The 19,857-nt window shown below is 43.5% G+C and overlaps 1 protein-coding gene across 17 annotated transcripts in view; it reads left to right on the top strand.

Moving 5' to 3' along the window:
* Window positions 1-19,857, top strand: part of LOC120467852 (uncharacterized) — a 41,378-nt gene that overhangs the window by 18,524 nt on the left and 2,997 nt on the right. For 13 of the 17 annotated variants that reach the window (XM_089125503.1, XM_089125506.1, XM_089125512.1 and 10 more), the window contains 27 exons: window positions 82-192; window positions 3,306-3,416; window positions 3,491-3,598; window positions 3,946-4,056; window positions 5,355-5,465; window positions 5,540-5,650; window positions 5,960-6,058; window positions 6,134-6,244; window positions 6,316-6,426; window positions 7,072-7,182; window positions 7,348-7,458; window positions 7,537-7,638; window positions 7,713-7,811; window positions 9,027-9,128; window positions 9,589-9,684; window positions 9,798-9,902; window positions 10,100-10,207; window positions 10,457-10,567; window positions 12,088-12,198; window positions 12,280-12,390; window positions 12,472-12,570; window positions 12,654-12,758; window positions 13,801-13,905; window positions 14,428-14,520; window positions 14,596-14,685; window positions 15,749-15,903; window positions 16,142-16,261. In XM_089125503.1, coding sequence (XP_088981629.1) covers window positions 82-192; window positions 3,306-3,416; window positions 3,491-3,598; window positions 3,946-4,056; window positions 5,355-5,465; window positions 5,540-5,650; window positions 5,960-6,058; window positions 6,134-6,244; window positions 6,316-6,426; window positions 7,072-7,182; window positions 7,348-7,458; window positions 7,537-7,638; window positions 7,713-7,811; window positions 9,027-9,128; window positions 9,589-9,684; window positions 9,798-9,902; window positions 10,100-10,207; window positions 10,457-10,567; window positions 12,088-12,198; window positions 12,280-12,390; window positions 12,472-12,570; window positions 12,654-12,758; window positions 13,801-13,905; window positions 14,428-14,520; window positions 14,596-14,685; window positions 15,749-15,883 — 2,778 coding nt within the window. In that variant the 3' untranslated portion in view covers window positions 15,884-15,903; window positions 16,142-16,261. Of the gene's footprint in view, window positions 1-81; window positions 193-3,305; window positions 3,417-3,490; window positions 3,599-3,945; window positions 4,057-5,354; window positions 5,466-5,539; window positions 5,651-5,959; window positions 6,059-6,133; window positions 6,245-6,315; window positions 6,427-7,071; window positions 7,183-7,347; window positions 7,459-7,536; window positions 7,639-7,712; window positions 7,812-9,026; window positions 9,129-9,588; window positions 9,685-9,797; window positions 9,903-10,099; window positions 10,208-10,456; window positions 10,568-12,087; window positions 12,199-12,279; window positions 12,391-12,471; window positions 12,571-12,653; window positions 12,759-13,800; window positions 13,906-14,427; window positions 14,521-14,595; window positions 14,686-15,748; window positions 15,933-16,141; window positions 16,332-17,048; window positions 17,142-17,242; window positions 17,330-19,379; window positions 19,484-19,857 lie in introns of those variants that run through there. The other 4 variants (XM_089125519.1, XM_089125504.1, XM_089125505.1 and 1 more) reach the window with 4 other exon arrangements.

The raw sequence follows: 19,857 nt of genomic DNA on the forward strand, positions 1-19,857 counted from the left end.
TGACAGAATTTTCATTTTTGGGTGAACTAACCCTTTAATGATGATGTGTGCGTGATGATGATGTGTGTGTGTGTGTTGTAGAATCAGTACCGCAGAGAGACTCAGGAGGATCTGTCTCAGTGTGTGTATTCTCAGCTGCCCGAGACGCTACACACACAGTTTGTGAAGGAGCTGACGCCGCTCATCAGTGAGGTGTTACACTCTTCCTCATCCTCTTCCTCATCTTTATACAGTAATGCTCATACATGTGGAGATGAACAGTGTGTGTGCGTCTCAGACGCGTCTGTATCTCCAGCAGCTGATAGTGAGGCTATTATTACACACTCATGAAACACACACAGTGTTCATGACTGATAATCACTACAGTTTCTACAGAGCTGATCGCTTCACACACACTGCAAACTGGAACCAATGACGCGAACTTCATCGGACACGAGACGAGTTCACCGAAGATAATAGAGTCTAATGCTACGTTCACACCAAACGCAAATTGCGCGTCAAATTCGCGTCTACCGCACCTAGTTTGACGCTTGACCACTTTGAAGCGTCAAAACCGAAACCTGTTGACGGCCATCATTGTTTATGTTGATCGAGCGTTCATCGAGAGAGTCACCGCTCTGTATTTGCTCTGGAGAGCTAGAACAGCGGCGTGGGGATCATCCACCGGACCCTTCGGAGCCGAACCGTTTGGCGAGTTTCACCGTTTGCTCGCTCCAGGACGGCCGCTGTCGGCGGTACTTCCGCCTGTCCCGCGCCCAGTTTGATGACCTGTTGTCCCGCATCGGAGCGAGGATCACCCTCGCCCTCATCCACCTAATCTAGCTGTCATTTATTTTAGTTTTGATGATAAATAGAGCCAGCCTCCAAAAGTTATTAACCTGTCCTGTGATTTTTTTTCTCTCTCTCACGTCCATACACGAACTTATGCACATATGTTGATTGTCTTTACAACATAATACTATTTCATATAATCTAGATATGGAATGAATAACAATCAATACAAAATGAACATGTCTCGTATATAGAAATAATGTTTTAAGTGATCAAATATTTGCTTTGTTGTGCATAATCCCACCATGCATTTAGTCATATTAACAAAATAATTTATTGAAGCATCCAGACACTTCACCACGTGAGCAAGAAGCTAGGCTCCTGATTGGTTAACGCGGCGCGAATTCACGCCAAAGTTCGGATTTTTCAACTCGGATGGCAGACGCGAATTCGCGTCAAACGCGTGAATGCACAAATAGCATTAACTAAATTATTCGTGCTTAAAGGGTTAGTTCACCCAAAAATGAAAATTAAGTCATTAATTACTCACCCCCATGCTGTTCCAACCCCGTAAGACCTTCGTTCATCTTCGAAACACAAATAAAGATATTTTTGATTGAATCTGAGAGCTGGATCAGTCCTAGATAGACTGCCTAAGGGACTGGCTCTTGACGGCCCATAAAGTCATTAAAGAAAAGGTTTAAATATTCCATGTGCCTACAGCGGCTCAATTATAAGTTTATCAAGCGACGAGACTACTTTTTGTGCGAAAAAAACATAAATAACGACTTTATTCGACTATTCCATTACTTCCTTATGGGCGCATGCGCGAGAACTGAGACGAGGACGTTCTCATTCGACTACTTTTTGTTACCGGCTGCTCCGTTTAGGAGTTTTACCGCCCCCTACCGTATAAAATGATGATCCATATATAAGGCGCTCCGGATTATAAGGAACACTGTCGTTTTTTGAGAAGATTAAAGGCTTTTAAGTGCACAGCGCGCATCTTCCTCTGCTTGTAAACAGAAAGTTTTGCGCTTCCAGCTAAATCAGCACATCATCTTATACGGTAGGGGGCGGTAAAACTCCTAAGCGGTGAGCAGCCGGTAACAAGAAGTAGACGAATGAGAACGTCCTCGTCTCAGTTCTCGCGCATGCACCCATAAGGAAGTAATGGAATAGTGGAATAAAGTCGTTATTTATGTTTTTTTCGCACAAAAAGTATTCTCGTCGCTTGATAAACTTATAGTTGAGCCACTGTAGGCACATGGAATATTTAAACCTTTTCTTTTAATGACTTTATGGGCCGTCAAGAGCCAGTCCCTTAGGCAGTCTATGGAGGAGTGATCCAGCTCTCAGATTCAATCAAAAATATCTTTATTTGTGTTCCGAAGATGAACGAAGGTCTTACGGGGTTGGAACAGCATGGGGGTGAGTAATTAAAGGGTTAGTTCACCCAAAAATGAAAATTAAGTCATTAATTACTCACCCCCATGCTGTACCAACCCCGTAAGACCTTCGTTCGTCTTCGAAACACAAATGAAGATATTTTTGATTAAATTTGAGAGCTGTATAACTACCACATTGGCTCCTAAGGGACTGCCTCTTGACGGCCCAGAAAGTCAATGAAGAAAATGTTTAAATATCCGAAGTGACTACCGTGGCTCAACTATATGTTTATCAAGCGACGCGAATACTTTTTGTGCGAAAAAACAAACAAAAATAACGAGTTTATTCGACTATTTCTTTTCTTCCTTGTAGGCCAGAACGAGACTTCCTTAGATTTCCACGACGCATGCGCGAGAATTGCGATCTAAGCTGGTGTAAGCAGATCGCAATTCTCGCGCATGCGACGTGGAAATCTAAGGAATTCTCGTTCTGGCCTACAAGGAAGAAAAGAAATAGTCGAATAAACTCGTTATTTTTGTTTGTTTTTTCGCACAAAAAGTATTCGCGTCGCTTGATAAACATATAGTTGAGCCACGGTAGTCACTTGGGATATTTAAACATTTTCTTCATTGACTTTTTGGGCCGTCAAGAGGCAGTCCCTTAGGAGCCAATGTGGTAGTTATACAGCTCTCAAATTTAATCAAAAATATCTTCATTTGTGTTCCGAAGACGAACGAAGGTCTTACGGGGTTGGTACAGCATGGGGGTGAGTAATTAATGACTTTCATTTTTGGGTGAACTAACCCTTTAATTACTTAATTTTCATTTTTGGGTGAACTAACCCTTTAATTACTTAATTTTCATTTTTGGGTGAACTAACCCTTTAACGCGCCAGACGCTCAATTCGCGCGAACTTGACGCGCGAATTAGGCGTATTCGCGTCTTCCGCTCCACGCCTCATTCGCGCCGCAAGAATTTTTCACGCACGTAACGCATCTTTGCATTGACTCAACATTGAAATCATTCACGCCTGACGCGCTATTCCCATTAGAGTTCAGCTTCAGCTCGTTCTCATCCAACAGCGTCAGTGCAGTGAAATCAGTGTGTTATTGGCGGATATTAACTCAGCTTCATTGATGTTTCAGAGGAAATACAAAGAGTCGGCTCAGAGGGAGAGCAGCTCGTCTCTGTATCACACACTTCCTGAAACCAAAGACACGCAACACGCCAGAGACGCCACCGAGATCCAGAGCGAGGTGTTCATGAGCTTCACACACACACACACACACACATGCACGCACACACACTCATCTGTGTTTCTGCTCTACAGGTCCGATATAAAGAAGGGAAGAAGCTCCAGTCGTCCAGCGTTTACTCTCAGCTCCCGCAGACGCCACAGACACAGTTCGCCGCTAAAGTCTCCGAGCTGCAGAGCGAAGTACGACACACACACACACGTCACACACATGACACAAAAGTACAATAGTACTGCACTTTATAAATAAAATATACATTACAAATATAGTTGCGACAGTTATTCAGTGCAGAACGAGTGAATTCTCTTTTTGTTGTTTGATGAGTGTTATTACAGAGCAGGAATATTAGTGCTGTCCCTTTAAGAGCAGAATCTCTCACGCTTGAATGGTTTAAACTTCATTTAAAAAGTGCTCACAAAGGAATCGATGAGAGGAATCGAATTTTTAATTTTATAACAAGTATCCGATCCCGACCCTGTGTTTGATCCGCACGAGAGAATCCCTAAACCTCCGTCCATCTGTGTCCCAGAACCGCTACCGAGAGGAGGGCCGGAGGAGCGCCTGCGTCTGCCTTTACTCTCAGCTGCCCGAGACCACACACACACAGCTCGCGCGCACGCTCACCGACCTACAGAGCCAGGTGAGCAGACACACACTCACTGCGCTGGACCAGGGCCAGGTCTGGGCTAACCTGGGCCAAAGTCACCTTTAACGCTGGATCAAAGTCACCTTTAACCTCGGGCCAAGGTCACCTTTAACCCCGGATCAAAGTCACCTTTAACCTCGGGCCAAGGTCACCTTTAACCCCGGATCAAAGTCACCTTTAACCTTAGGCCAAGGTCACCTTTAACCCCTGATCAAAGTCACCTATAACCCCGGATCAAAGTCACCTTTAACCCCGGATCAAAGTCACCTTTAACCCCGGATAAAAGTCACCTTTAACCTCGGCCAAGGTCACCTATAACCCCGGATCAAAGTCACCTTTAACCCCGGATCAAAGTCACCTATAACCCCGGATAAAAGTCACCTTTAACCTCGGGCCAAGTTCACCTTTAACCTCGGCCAAGGTCACCTTTAACCCCGGATCAAAGTCACCTTTAACCCCGGATCAAAGTCACCTATAACCCCGGATAAAAGTCACCTTTAACCTCGGGCCAAGTTCACCTTTAACCTCGGGCCAAGGTCACCTTTAACCTCTGGCCAAGGTCACCTTTAACCCCAGATCAAAGTCACCTTTAACCCTGGATCAAAGTCACCTTTAACGCTGGATCAAAGTCACCTTTAACCTTGGGCCAAGGTCACCTTTAACCCAGGATCAAAATCACCTTTAACCTCGGGCCAAGGTCACCTTTAACCCCGGATCAAAGTCACCTTTAACCTTAAGCCAAGGTCACCTTTAACCCCTGATCAAAGTCACCTTTAACCCCGGATCAAAGTCACCTTTAACCCTGGATCAAAATCACCTTTAACTCTGGATCAAAGTCACCTTTAACCTCGGGCCAAGGTCACCTTTAACCCCGGATCAAAGTCACCTTTAACCTCGGGCCAAGGTCACCTTTAACCCCTGATCAAGGTCACCTTTAACCCCTGCTTCAGTTATAAATCACTTTAAAGACACTTTTTGTCTTTCTCAATACTGTCTTAATCTCCAGCAAATACTGATTGGTATTAATTTGCTGTTAATTACTCTCTGCACATACTGTGTTTAATTCAATTAACTTGTAATGATTGACAGCTAGGATTAGGATCTCGATTAAATATAAGTAAAAATGAATTATTCATGTTTTATCAATTGATTTATTCCTTTATTTATTGTTCTATTAATGCATTTATATCTTTGTCTATGTTTTTTTTTTTTTTTTAATGTTTGCAGGTTTGGGGCTCAGTACAATGAGACCTCATTACCCATGATTCATCAGTGTGTTTGTGTGATTTTAGAGCAAGTATAAAGAGGCCGGGAAGAAGCAGACGTCCAGCGCTCTGTATTCACTGCTGCCCGAGACTCTGGAGACGCAACACGCCAGAGACGCCACCGACCTCCTGAGTCAGGTACTGCGCTCACATGAGCCGTGTGTCAGCCGCGTGTGTGTGAGCCGTGTGTCAAACATTCGCTTTCATTTCAGAGGAAATACAAGGAGGAGGCCAAGAAAGATGCTTCTGTGAGTCTGTACTCTCTTCTGCCTGAGACGCCTGAGACTAAACACGCCAGACAGGCCTCTGAACTACTGAGCGAGGTGAGTGGGATTCACAGTACACACACACTCAAAGAAGTTAATAATTTTGTCAATTTATATATATATATATATATAGCCGTTCTGTCATCGTCCAGCTCAGTTCAGTTCTCATATAATACTGTCAATGCAGGAGATCAATAATACTGATGAATATTAAAGACAAAAGACAAAACTCACTTCTCCTCTGGCCAACGAACCAACAGTGTATGATTATGATTATGATTCAGGCAGAATTATATAATATATATATTATCCAGATAAAGACTCTGTGAATTGTCTCATATTTTGACTCTGATTGTTTCCTCTCAGCATAAGTACAAGCAGGAGATCTCCAGCAGTCTGTACTCTCAGCTGCCGCAAACACAGGAGACGCAGTTCGCCAAACAGATGGCGGAGCTCCAGAGTGACGTACGTACGTATGTGTGTGTGTGTGATGTGTGTGTGGAATGATAGTGTGTGTGATGATGTGTGTGTGTGTTGTAGAATCAGTACCGCAGAGAGACTCAGGAGGATCTGTCTCAGTGTGTGTACTCTCAGCTGCCCGAGACGCTACACACACAGTTTGTGAAGGAGCTGACGCCGCTCATCAGTGAGGTGATACACTCTTCCTCATCATCATTCTCATCATCTTCTTCATCCTCATCCTCTTATATTCTTGATTGTAGAACAAATATAAGGCGGATGGAAAAAAGGAGATGCAGAACTGCCTTTATTCCCGTCTGCCTCAAACCAGTGAGACACAACACGCCCGCGAGCTCACACAGCTCTACAGTCAGGTACACACACACACACACAGCTCTACAGTCAGGTACACACACACACACACACACACACACACAGCTCTACAGTCAGGTACACACACACACACACACAAACACACACACACACACACACACACACACACACACACAGCTCTACAGTCAGGTACACACACACACACACACACACACACACAGCTCTACAGTCAGGTACACACACACACACACACAAACACACACACACACACACACACACACACAGCTCTACAGTCAGGTACACACACACACACACACACAGCTCTACAGTCAGGTACACACACACACACACACACACACACACACACACACAGCTCTACAATCAGGTACACACACACACACACACACAGCTCTACAATCAGGTACACACACACACACACACACACAGCTCTACAGTCAGGTACACACACACACAGCTCTACAGTCAGGTACACACACACACACACACACACACACACACAGCTCTACAGTCAGGTACACACACACACACACACACAGCTCTACAGTCAGGTACACACACACACACACACACAGCTCTACAGTCAGGTACACACACACACACACAGCTCTACAATCAGGTACACACACACATTCACGCCACTGACGCTGCTGTGTGTGTGTGTGCAGAAGAGCTATAAGGACTCGGGTAACCCGGACGCTCAGGTGTGTCTCTACGCTCAGATGCCGCAGACCATCGAGACGCAGTTCGCTAAAGAAGTGTCCAAACAGCAGAGTCACGTCAGTTATTTTTATTTATTTATTTATTTATTTATTTATTTAAAAGGGACAGTGCATATTAACAGACATCTTAGCTTTTCAGCAATGTAAATATAGCAGAATTAGTGATTCGTATTAGTGTGTGTTAGTGTTGCATTGTGTGTTTAATCAATATTCTCTCTGTAGAAACTCTATAAAGAGAAGTTTAACTCAGAGAAAGGCAAGTCAAACTACACACAGATGAAGGACCTTCCCGACGTCACACACGCCATACAGGTCAACAAACACCAGAGCGAGGTAAACACACACACACACACACACACACACACACACACTCGCTCCGAGGTGAAACTGAGCTCTGTTGTGTTGCTGAAGGTGGAGTATCGCAGAGGGAAAGAGGAACTTCATAAATACAGTCATGTGACCGACAGACCCGACATCCTCAACGCTGTTCACGCCAGCAAACTCGCCAGTGACGTGAGTGACGCACACACACACACACTCACACACACCAGTGTTTATATGTCATGAGTAAATGTGTCTCCTCACAGGTGGCCTACAGGAGTAAAGAGCAGGCGTTTGACCAGCGAGAGCTTCTGCAGCGACCCGACATACAACACGCCAAACACGCCACACAGCTGGCCAGTCAGGTGACGCTCATACCCGACATACAACACGCCACACAGCTGGCCGGCAAATTGAAGTTGACACAAAACATAATGTCAAACGGATTTACAAGAGGAATTTTGAGTGTTTAAGCTTTCAAATGATGATTATTAATATATATATATATATATTAGGGCTGGGTAATAAATATCGATTTCTCGATATTAATCGATTCTTATTTTTAAATCTCAAGAATCGATTAGTCATCCTGTTTCATTTGAATGAATGGGACATTGTATCAATAATCTTTGTCCTTTGTTACTATTGATATGAAACAAAGTCTCAATTTTCAAATTACGTCCATTTTCTTTAGAAATTCAAAAACATAAATAGCGTTTTGTCGCTGTGGCGTGAGATCGCTCTGGAGAAGCAGCAGCGCTGATCTCTCTTCCGGCTTAATAATACCAGTCACAGCGCCAAATAAACATGAATGAGCATCTGAAAGTGTGTTAAAGATACAGTACAACTTATCCAAATCCGGATCATGTCACATTGATTCGCTCAATCAGCGTTTCAACCGTGGAAAGACGTCAGTTAAACAGCTTGTAATCAATGTCATCGTCATATTTACCTCAGAAAACCCACATAAACTCGTTAGTCAGCTAGAAAAAATAACTCTAGAGAGGAGCATTCTGCTAAATATATACACCATATTACATATGCATTATAATCTTAATGTTCTTCAATATTTAATGCATATTTGAATAAATCTGGCAAGTTTTTATGACAGCCACCATTTAAATGTTTATATTTCATATAATCTTCTTATTATAAAAATAAATAAAAGTGTAATTTAAGTGTTTGTGTAGCTACAAAACAGTTCATTATTACCTTCATATTAGGCTAATGAAGCCTATAGGCTACAACTAGACTCCCATAGTTTACAGCATCTAAGAGATTTGATTCCTTTGAGAAAATTTGCCATTTATTGTAACTGATATCCAAAATAATCAATATTGAATCGAATCGAAATCGAATCGAATTGCAAGCTTGTGAATCGAAATCGAATCGAATCGAATTGTGAAATTTGTCTCAATACCCAGCCCTGATATATATATATATATATATATAGGGGAAAAAGCCACTTAAAGCAGGTCAAGTGTGTTAGTTGAACAATGACTATATTGACTGAAGAACTAGTGCGTTTAACACACTTCTGCACAACCGTCGGTCTCAGTCTCCTGTCACTCTCACTGCAGGTGAACTACAAGAAGGATCAGAGAGGACAGAAGCCACAGTACAACCCGAGTGAGTGTGTGAGCTTCAGACACACACAGACCGCAGGGGCACTCGCCAGTCAGGTGATCTCTCTCACACACACACACACACACACACACACTGGATGATTTGTTCACTCTTGTCAGTAAGGCTGTTACGAGTGTCGGATTCCTGCTCGTCTGCACTGGAGTCCATGGAAACACTCTCAGCCCCCGAGACTTTCTCATGAGGCATTTAGGGAGTGTGTTTGTGTGTGTGTGTGTGTGTGTGTGTGTGTGTGTGTGTGTTGTGTTCTGATGATGTGTATATGTGTGTGATGTGTTATGACCGTGTGTGTCTGTGTGTGTTGTGTTCTAATCGTGTGTGTGTGTGTGTGTGTTGTGTTATGATCGTGTGTGTGTGTGTGTGTGTTGTGTTGTGTTATGATCGTGTGTGTTGTGTTCTGATCGTGTGTGTGTGTGTTGTGTTGTGTTATGATCGTGTGTGTGTGTGTGTTGTGTTGTGTTCTGATCGTGTGTGTGTGTGTGTGTGTGTGTATCGCAGGTGAAGTACACTCAGAAGAAGCTGGAGGCCGTCACTGATCTCCCGAACCTGCTTCATCTGGGTCACGCGCTTCACGCCAGCAAACTCCAGAGCAACGTCAGTCTCACGCACACACACACACACACACACACACTCACACACTCGCTCTCGTTATTACCATTCACCATACGAGCGCTGAGCTCTGATTGGCTGAACTGTCTGTCCGTCAGGTGGAGTACAGGAAGAAGTATGAGGCGTCTAAGGGGCGGAGCCTCGTCACCCTGGATACGGCGGAACAGCGCCACCATCAGGAGAACGCAGCGCTGCACAGTCAGGTCCCGCAGCTGATACACACACTTACTGAACCCGTTCAGCTGACTCTACATGAACTATTTCACACGACACAACTTTTTTATGGTTTCATTTTAGTTAACTATTATAATCGTATGGTGAACATGAAGCATGATGGGATTGATCTACTGTTGATTCCTGTGATTTTTAACAGAATGTGTGTGTGTGTGTGTGTGTGCAGGTGAAATATAAAGAGGAGTATGAGAAGCAGCGAGGGAAGTCCCAGATGGAGTTTGTGGACACGCAGACCTATAAAGTGTCGAAGGAAGCGCAGCGGATCCAGAGCGAGGTGTGTGTGCGTGTGTGTGTGTCTCTGTGTGTGTGTGAAGGAAGCGCAGCGGATCCAGAGCGAGGTGTGTGTGCGTGTGTGTGTGTGTGTGTGAAGGAAGCGCAGCGGATCCAGAGCGAGGTGTGTGTGCGTGTGTGTGTGTGTGAAGGAAGCGCAGCGGATCCAGAGTGACGTGAGCTGACGCTCGTCTGCATGTCTGAGGAGAAACGAGCTGCTGACTGTGTGTGTGTGTGTGTGTGTGTGTCACAGAAGGAGTATCGTAAGGAGTACGAGAGCGAGGTCAGAGGGAAGGCTCTGCTGGAGGCCGATCTGACGCCCGTGTTCCTGACGGCCCGTAACGCCAGCAGCCTCATGAGCGAGGTGAGCATCTCTGAAGCTCCTGCTGTGTGTGTGAGAGTGTGTGTGTGTGTGTGTGTGTGTGTGAGAGTGAGTGTTTTTGAGCATCTGATTGGATGAGAGGAGTCAAAGTGTATTTCTGTTAGTGCCTGACCAATAAAGGATTTTGAAGGCCGATACCGATACAGATATTTGTTGGTTTTAAAATCCGATATTCCGATATATCGGCCGATATATATATATATATATATATTTTTTTTTTTTTTTTCCTGGAAACGCGGAACAAAACATTAACAGATTTCCCTAACATTAGTTATTTGTAGTTATTTATGAGTTTTAACTAAAATAATGTCATAATGCATTTTAAAAAGAAACTTGTGTCTTTTATTGTCACAACAGAACAGAGGAACATCAAAATGTATTAAAGTTCTGATAAATAAAATAATAATTTGTCCCTACATTGACTTATAAGCTACCTGCAACCTGGATCAGCAGCGTGTTAAAGGGTTAGTTCACCCAAAAATGAAAATGAAGTCATTAATTACTCACCCCCATGCTGTACCAACCCCGTAAGACCTTCGTTCGTCTTCGGAACACAAATGAAGATATTTTTGATTAAATTTGAGAGCTGTATAACTACCACATTGGCTCCTAAGGGACTGCCTCTTGACGGCCCAGAAAGTCAATGAAGAAAATGTTTAAATATCCCAAGTGACTACCGTGGCTCAACTATATGTTTATCAAGCGAAGCGAATACTTTTTGTGCGAAAAAACAAACAAAAATAACGAGTTTATTCGACTATTTCTTTTCTTCCTTGTAGGCCAGAACGAGACTTCCTTATAGATTTCCACGACGCATGCGCGAGAATTGCGATCTGCTCACACCAGCTTACACTACTTCAGATCGCAATTCTCGCGCATGCGTCGTGGAAATCTAAGGAATTCTCGTTCTGGCCTACAAGGAAGAAAAGAAATAGTCGAATAAACTCGTTATTTTTGTTTGTTTTTTCGCACAAAAAGTATTCGCGTCGCTTGATAAACATATAGTTGAGCCACGGTAGTCACTTGGGATATTTAAACATTTTCTTCATTGACTTTTTGGGCCGTCAAGAGGCAGTCCCTTAGGAGCCAATGTGGTAGTTATACAGCTCTCAAATTTAATCAAAAATATCTTCATTTGTGTTCCGAAGACGAACGAAGGTCTTACGGGGTGTGCAAGCGTGACTGACATAACGTGAGGTCGAATTTTTTTTTTAACGTGCGAACATTTCGGATGCGAATTTCGGACTCGGTGTGCAATGGCCTTTATACACGAGTGTTGCCAACAGGGACGGTGTAGAGCGCCCTCTGGTGGACAAACTATACAACTCCAACACTCATGACATGGTTCAAGCGTGTTTCGTCCGTTTTTATTTTATTTTTTAAATATATTCATTTATCAGCCAGTATAACTGCCGATACTGATAGTTTGGAAAATGCCTAATATCGGCCTACCGATAAATCGGTCTGGCTCTAATTTCTGTGTGTGTGTGTGTGTGGAACAGAAGGAGTATCGTAAGGATCTGGAACAGGAAGTGAAAGGGAAAAGCCTGATGGGTCTGGAGGAAACGCCGGATCTGGTGCGGGTGAAAAACGCTGGACACATTCTCAGTGAGGTACACACACTCACATTTACACACACTTACACACTCGCGTCTCTGCTCTTGAACGTCATCGTGACCGTCTCTGCTCTGCAGAAGGAATATCGCAAGGATCTGGAGCGCGAGATCCGAGGGAAGAGATCCGACGTCACATCAGACAGTCTGGAGATGCAGAGGGCCAAGAACGCGTCTGAGATCAGCAGCGACGTGAGTGACGGATCACACACACACATGCGCGCGGCAGACACGGACTCACTGACTGTCTGTGTGTGTGTGTGTGTGTTCCAGGTGAGCTACAGGCAGGCGTCTCAGCTGGGAGGATACGCCACAGTGACGGACACACCTGCACTTCTGCACGCCGCTTACCTGAGAGACGTCTACAGCCAGGTCACATGACACAGCGTCTGCAGCAGAGGACCTGTTAGAGGACTAGAGCTGATGTTCATCCGTGTGTGTGTGTGTGTGTGCAGAAGAAGTACCGCGGAGAGGTGGAGCAACTGAAGGCCTCGAGTTCTAAAGCTTCAGACACACCAGAGATCCAGAGAGTGAAAAACAACCAGCGCAACATCAGCGGAGTGAGACACACACACACACACTCAGAACCACTGACCATCACTAGCACCCAGTGGTGGAATGTAATGAAGTACAAATACTTTGTTACTTTACTTAAGTACATTTTTTACGTATCTGTACTATACTTAAGTAGAATAAATAGTGCATACTTTTTACTTTTACTTTGTTACATTTATTCTACTTTCTACTCCACTACATTTCTACAACTTCTGTTACATTTTCGTTACATTTTCTGATCAGTTTTTCCCCGGCCAAACCGTAATCTGACCGTCCGTTCGTTGCACGTTTGTCTCACCAGTGACGTTTGGTTGCCATAGATACATCAACTAAATGCATCTCGCACGCAGTGTGTTTATCGTACAATTTATACCCGAAAATTTGTTTTTATGTTTTTACGTGTATTTGGTTAGGATTATGGCAAGCCAAGAGGTTCAGAATTACACCATAAATTAATCGCGTTTACTGCCGAACATAGTTATTAACATATAGTAAGGATAAGCATGTTTATATTGCCTAATTGCAAGCTTGTTTCAGAAATGGTGACAACAATTTTTTTCCATCATTATTGAACATCATTATAAGAGTATTACTGTAGGTTGAATGAGCTAGAATTAAATGTTTTATTAATCATTAGGAAATAGTCGTTAAGAGAATAAATTGTTATGCAAGTAGGCCTACTTTTACTTTTAATACTTAAAGTACATTTAAAATCAGGTACTTTTTACTTTTAACTTAAGTATGGTTGTCATTGTGTTACTTCTACTTTCACTAAAGTAAATATTTATCTGGTTATTTGTACTTTTACTTAAGTACTGAGATTCAGTACTTCCTCCACCACTGCTAGCCAAGTCAGTTTTATTTCTACAGCACATTATTCAATGGAAATTGTTTCAAAATGGTTACTTCACAGTAATAAAACAGGGAACAGAATGAGTGACGATCATCACACACACACACACACACACACACACACACACACACACACACACACACACGAGACAGGGATTATTGAGCTCAGTGTTGATCATGTGAGTGTGTGTGCAGCTCTTCTACACGTGGGACTCGCGGCTGATGAAGGGTTTGACGTCGACGCTCAATGACACTCCAGAGATCCGACTGGCCCGGGAAAACGCCAAGAACACCAGTGACGTGAGTCACACACACACACACACACATGCACTCTCACAAGGCCTCCTTTTACTGTGCATAACCTCATCTGCATATCATTTACATATGTATATACAGTCCAACCAAACATTACTAGTGTGAGCAGGACACTATAGATCATTTAGTAAACTGAGACATATTACACACAAATATTCTTCAAACGTGTGTGTGACCAATAATGGTTCCTGATGATGTTCTGCTGAAGTGTGTTTTCTGTAATCGCTAATGCTCTTTTTACACACACACTGAACAACATGAAGCATTGCTTGAGCTAAACTGCTATTATCTAATTTAACAGCTGACAGATACTCAACATAATTCATGTGTGAGACGGACAAAACCAGTCAAATATCATATTTCCTGTCATATTTGATCTAAAGTATAGCGAATAAACTGTAATAATGTGAGATTAATGGTGTCCAAATAAATGTTGGTTTGACTGTGTGTTGCTAAAACAAACATGCGCTGAGAGTTGGTGTGTGTGTGTGTGTGTGTTGCTCGCAGGTTCAGTACCGGGAGTGTGTGGGATCGGGAACAGCCGTGACGGACACACCTGAGATGGAGCGGGTCCGCCGGAACCAGCAGAACATCAGCGCCGTGAGTCTGTGTGTGATCGACATGTGTTCGTCATGCTGTCAATCAATCATCATCATCACCACTATCATCATGCAGGTCAAATATAAGAAAGCGCTTGACCCGGTCAGTGTGGGTGTGACTCCGGAACTGGAGCGGGTCAAACAGAACCAGCAGAACATCAGCTCGGCAAGAACCACACGCACTCACAGACAACATATTTCCTATTTTAAGTCTCCTACGACAGATTCACATTCACCCACGCTCAGAAACACTGTAATGTCCTCATAATAGATTCAGTCTCTCTAAGCCCCGCCTCTCTGAGCGTTGCTCTGCTGTGATTGGTCAGAAACACTGTAATGTCCTCATAATCTCCACTGCAGCTTCAGCTCTGAAACGCTTCTGTAGATTCAGTCTCTCTAAGCCCCGCCTCTCTGAGTGCTGCTCTGCTGTGATTGGTCAGAAACACTGTAATGTCCTCATAATCTCCACTGCAGCTTCAGCTCTGAAACGCTTCTGTAGATTCAGTCTCTCTAAGCCCCGCCTCTCTGAGTGCTGCTCTGCTGTGATTGGTCAGAAACACTGTAATGTCCTCATAATAGATTCAGTCTCTCTAAGCTCCGCCTCTCTGAGTGCTGCTCTGCTGTGATTGGTCAGAAACACTGTAATGTCCTCATAATCTCCACTGCAGCTTCAGCTCTGAAACGCTTCTGTGTAGATTCAGTCTCTCTAAGCCCCGCCTCTCTGAGAGCTGCTCTGCTGTGATTGGTCAGAAACACTGTAATGTCCTCATAATCTCCACTGCAGCTTCAGCTCTGAAACGCTTCTGTGTAGATTCAGTCTCTCTAAGCCCCGCCTCTCTGAGTGCTGCTCTGCTGTGATTGGTCAGAAACACTGTAATGTCCTCATAATCTCCACTGCACACTGAACAACACGAGCCGCAGTCTCAGATACACTAGTGTTTGAGGGCGGGGCTAAGAGATGCAGCTCAGCCAATCAACACCAGAGGCGTGCATTATGCTAATTAGCTACATTGTAACAGGAAGTAAGACTGGAATTATTAACTACTCGTTTCAGTTCAGAATCACTTCTTTCTTTTAGGAGACAAAAATGTTATTTATCTGCACTTTGAGTTTTAAAACAGCTTTATTACACACCGCATGACAGATCATCTCCAGAAAAGTCTTTGAAGATCAAGGATCCACACGATCTTGGAAACTCAGTGTAACAGTGACTCTCGCGTGTGTTTCAGGTTCAGTACCAGCGGGGTCTGCAGGAGGTCAAAGGTCACTCGTGCTCAGAGCTGGACACGCCCGAAATGAGGCGTGTGCGCAAATCTCAGGAATCCGTTTCCATGGTAGCAGGACTGGGCGACGCCTGCGTGTGACATCACAGCAACGAACACTCGTGTGCTAATAAAGACTCACGAACCGTGTGTGTGTGTGTGTGTGTGTGTGTTTATCAGAGACCAAACTCACTGTAACAGACACCTGTGTGTGTGTGTTTATCAGAGACCAAATGCACCGTAATAGGCACGTGTGTTTTATTGTGACGGTGTGTGAGTGTGTTTTATTGTGACGGTGTGTGTGTGTGTGTGTGTGTGTTTTATTCTGATATTGTGTGTGACGCTCTCTGTGTCTTTCAGGCCAAATATCACGAGGAGTTCGAGCGCACGCGGGGTCGCGGCGCCTCACATACTTTCGATGAGCAACACATGGCGCGTCTCCATGGAGACCAGGTGCGAGGCGGTTACCATGGAGACCAGGTGGGAGGCGGTTACCATGGCGTCCAGCCGCAGGTGGTGGAGATGGACCGCAGGTCAGGAGGAGCCACTGGTCAGTCCATCATCACAACTCTCGAATATTCATGAGGGCATTATTTAAATGTTTTTTAATATTAATATGATTGTTTATTGAACTTTACTACATTTTAGAGAGACGGATGTTTGATGTTAATTATGTTGACGTCACTGATATAAAGTTTCTTCATTTCATTATTCAGTATGATCGGTTTAATCGATCATCATTTGATCTTTGTTTTAATCTCTTCATCACTTTCACACACGACTGATCAAAAACATTTGGAAATCATTATGTTTATTATTAATGTTTCTGAAAGAGTGTCTTCAAGGCTGCATTTATTTGACCATACATTTGAAAATACAGTAAAAACAATGAAATATTGTTATAATGTAAATCATCTGTTTTCAGTTGTAATTTATCATCATTACTCCAGTCTTCAGAAATCACTCTAATATGAGGATCAAGAAACATTTATGATTATCATCAGTGTTGAAAACAGTTTGTATGTTTGTGGAAACTGATACAGTTTTATTTTCAGGATTCTAAATAGAAAGTTCAAAAGAACATTATTTATTTAAATAGATTATTTTGCAACATTATAAATGTCACTTTTCATAATCTGAATGCGCCTTCGATGAATACCGAACCCAAACATTTGGAAGCAAGTGTTCATGACTAACATATTCCTGAAGCTGTTGATTGATCCAACCCTCTCGACCTTTGACCTTTGACCTGTGTGTTGCGCTGAAGAGCTGAGGGTCTGGAGGACTGATCCGGGATCCATCTTTGACTTTGACCCGGTGGAGGACAACATTCAGTCTAAAAGCCTTCGCAGGATGACCGGTACCAGACGCACCGACAGCCAATACACTGACCGTCAGCGGTTAATCACGCGTGTCGTAACGCTGTGTGTGTGTGTGTGTGTGTGTGTGTGTGTGTGTTAGAGCGTGGCCCGCAGTCGGTGTGCAGCTCTCTGGGTTCAGAGCTCTGGGCCGATCGCAGTGCGTCCGTGTGCAGCAGATCCAGTTCAGGCAAGACCACGCGTGTGTGCGGTGTTGGGGAAAATTACTTTAAAAAGTAATGCGTTACAATATTGCGTTACTCCCTTACAAAGTGACTAAATGCCTTACTTTACTTTTGCGTTACGTGCGTTACCTTACCTTTCCCCCACCGGGGTGGACTTGTTTTTTGTAACAAAAAAGTAATATTTTTAGTCAAATGTAAATAAAAAGTGAAATAATAAGCCTCAGACTGAAGGAAATACAGATTGACATGTGTACAGTAGAATACAGCAGTGTACGGTTGTGTACAGTGGAGTACGGTAGAGTACAGTAGTGTACAATAGAGCAGTGGTTCTCAAACTGGGGGCCGTGGCCCCCTGGGGGGCCACTAGATGGCGCTAGGGGGGCTGCAAAGAAATTCTAGAATATGAAATTATTTAAAAAAATTATTTGACCTGTATGTAAGTTTGGATTGTCCTATGTGAAATCTGCATTGCATGATTTCTTTTATATTGTAAAACTTGTATAAAATTGTATGTCTTCTATATTGAAAAACTATTTCTTTAAGTAGAGTAGAAATTTTTTTTTTTTGTTTCTTGCTGAAAAAAACAGATTGCTGTTCAAATTTGCAAACCAAACTTGAGCCACTGTCATTTACTACCTTAAAATGTAAGAAGTTTAATGCACTTTTTTACAATCAGCAAATTAATTTTCAGTGTTTATCTTTTACTATGAACATCACAAATGTTCAGTATTCAATACTTTTGTTGCACTTTTCAGACAATATTACTGTTAACTGTCAAAACCATTTTTTATTAAAAAAAAATGTTATATTTAATGAAATGTACAATTTAACTAATTTTGTATGTTCAAAGACATAAAGCTAAAAACAGAACTGTTGTTCCAGCATTACAAATTCATTTGTTTTTGGTACAATCTAAAATTTGTAAGTAAAATTGTACGTTTGAGGATGTTTTCGTTATGAGTTTTCTTTTGGGGGGCCACAAAAGGATTCACCCTACACAAGGGGGCCTCCTCCTGAAAAAGTTTGAGAACCACTGCAATAGAGTACAGTAGAGTACAGTAGAGTACAGTAGTGTACAGTAGAGGGCGCCACTCAAACAATCCCTTCAGCTGCTGATATTCTGGATAACGCAAGAATAGGATGCAGGAGAAAACGTTACGCGGTACTTTACCAGCTACTTGAATAAGCAATCTGATTATGTAACTCAAGTTACTTGTAAATGGTAAAAAATGGTAAATGGACTGCATTTATATAGCGCCTTCATAGACCTAATGGCCACCAAAGCGCTTTACATTTGCCTCACATTCACCCATTCATACACTCATTCACACACCGACGGCGGTGTCAGCCATGCAAGGCGCCAGCCAGCTCGTCGGGAGCAGCTGGGGTTAGGTGTCTTGCTCATGGACACCTCGACACTTGGTCAGGTGAAACCGAGGATTGAACCACCAACCTTTCGGTTCGTGGACAACCCACATGAACCACTGAGCCACTGCCGCCCCAGTGGCGCTTGTAATGCGTTTCCCCCAACACTGCGTGTGTTTGAGCTCCGGCGTCACCGAGATCTGCTTCAGTCACTCCTGTGGACACACACACTCCTGGTTTCATCACTCCCGTGGACACACACACTCCTGGTTTCATCACTCCCGTCGACACACACACTCCTGGTTTCATCACTACCGTGGACACACACACTCCTGGTTTCATCACTACCGTGGACACACACACTCCTGGTTTCATCACTCCCGTGGACACACACACTCCTGGTTTCATCACTCCCGTCGACACACACACTCCTGGTTTCATCACTACCGTGGACACACACACTCCTGGTTTCATCACTACCGTGGACACACACACTCCTGGTTTCATCACTCCCGTCGACACACACACTCCTGTTTTCATTCCCTGTAAAGCACCACCATCACAGATAAAGCATCCGTGTTCTTCATGGTGTGTGTTTGAATGGTGTCACTCACTCCAGTTGCTCTCTGACGCCTGCCGTGTTTGATTGATGTGTGTGTGTGTGTGTGTGTGTGTGTGTCCGTCACACAGGTGTTTACCAGCATCAGTCCCATCATCCTCAGCAGCTCCAGCAGGGATACGGACACACACAGGCCGTTCGCAGCGTTCAGTCTCCGCCACACGCCGCCAGCATGGTGAGACACACACACACACAGGGAGACCAAGAAACAGCTGTGCTCTCACATTAGTATTTTTGTCTTGTTTTCAGTCCAAATATCAAAAAATTCTTAAAGGATTAGTTCACTTTTGAAAAAACTTTTGCTGATAATTTACTCACCCCCATGTCATCCAAGATGTCCACGTCTTTCTTTCCTCAGTCGAAAAGAAATTAAGGTTTTTGATGAAAACATTCCAGGATTTTTCTCCATATAATGGACTTCAATGGGAACCAAACGGTTCAAGGTCCAAAAGACAGTTAATAACAGTTTCAGATGCAGCTTCAAATGTCTTTAAACGACACCAGACGATGAATAAGGGTCTTATCATGCGAAACGATCGCTTATTCCAA

This window comes from Pimephales promelas, chromosome 22 (genome assembly GCF_988280905.1).
Source record: "Pimephales promelas chromosome 22, fPimPro1.hap1.1, whole genome shotgun sequence".
In the NCBI taxonomy this organism is placed as follows: domain Eukaryota; kingdom Metazoa; phylum Chordata; class Actinopteri; order Cypriniformes; family Leuciscidae; genus Pimephales; species Pimephales promelas.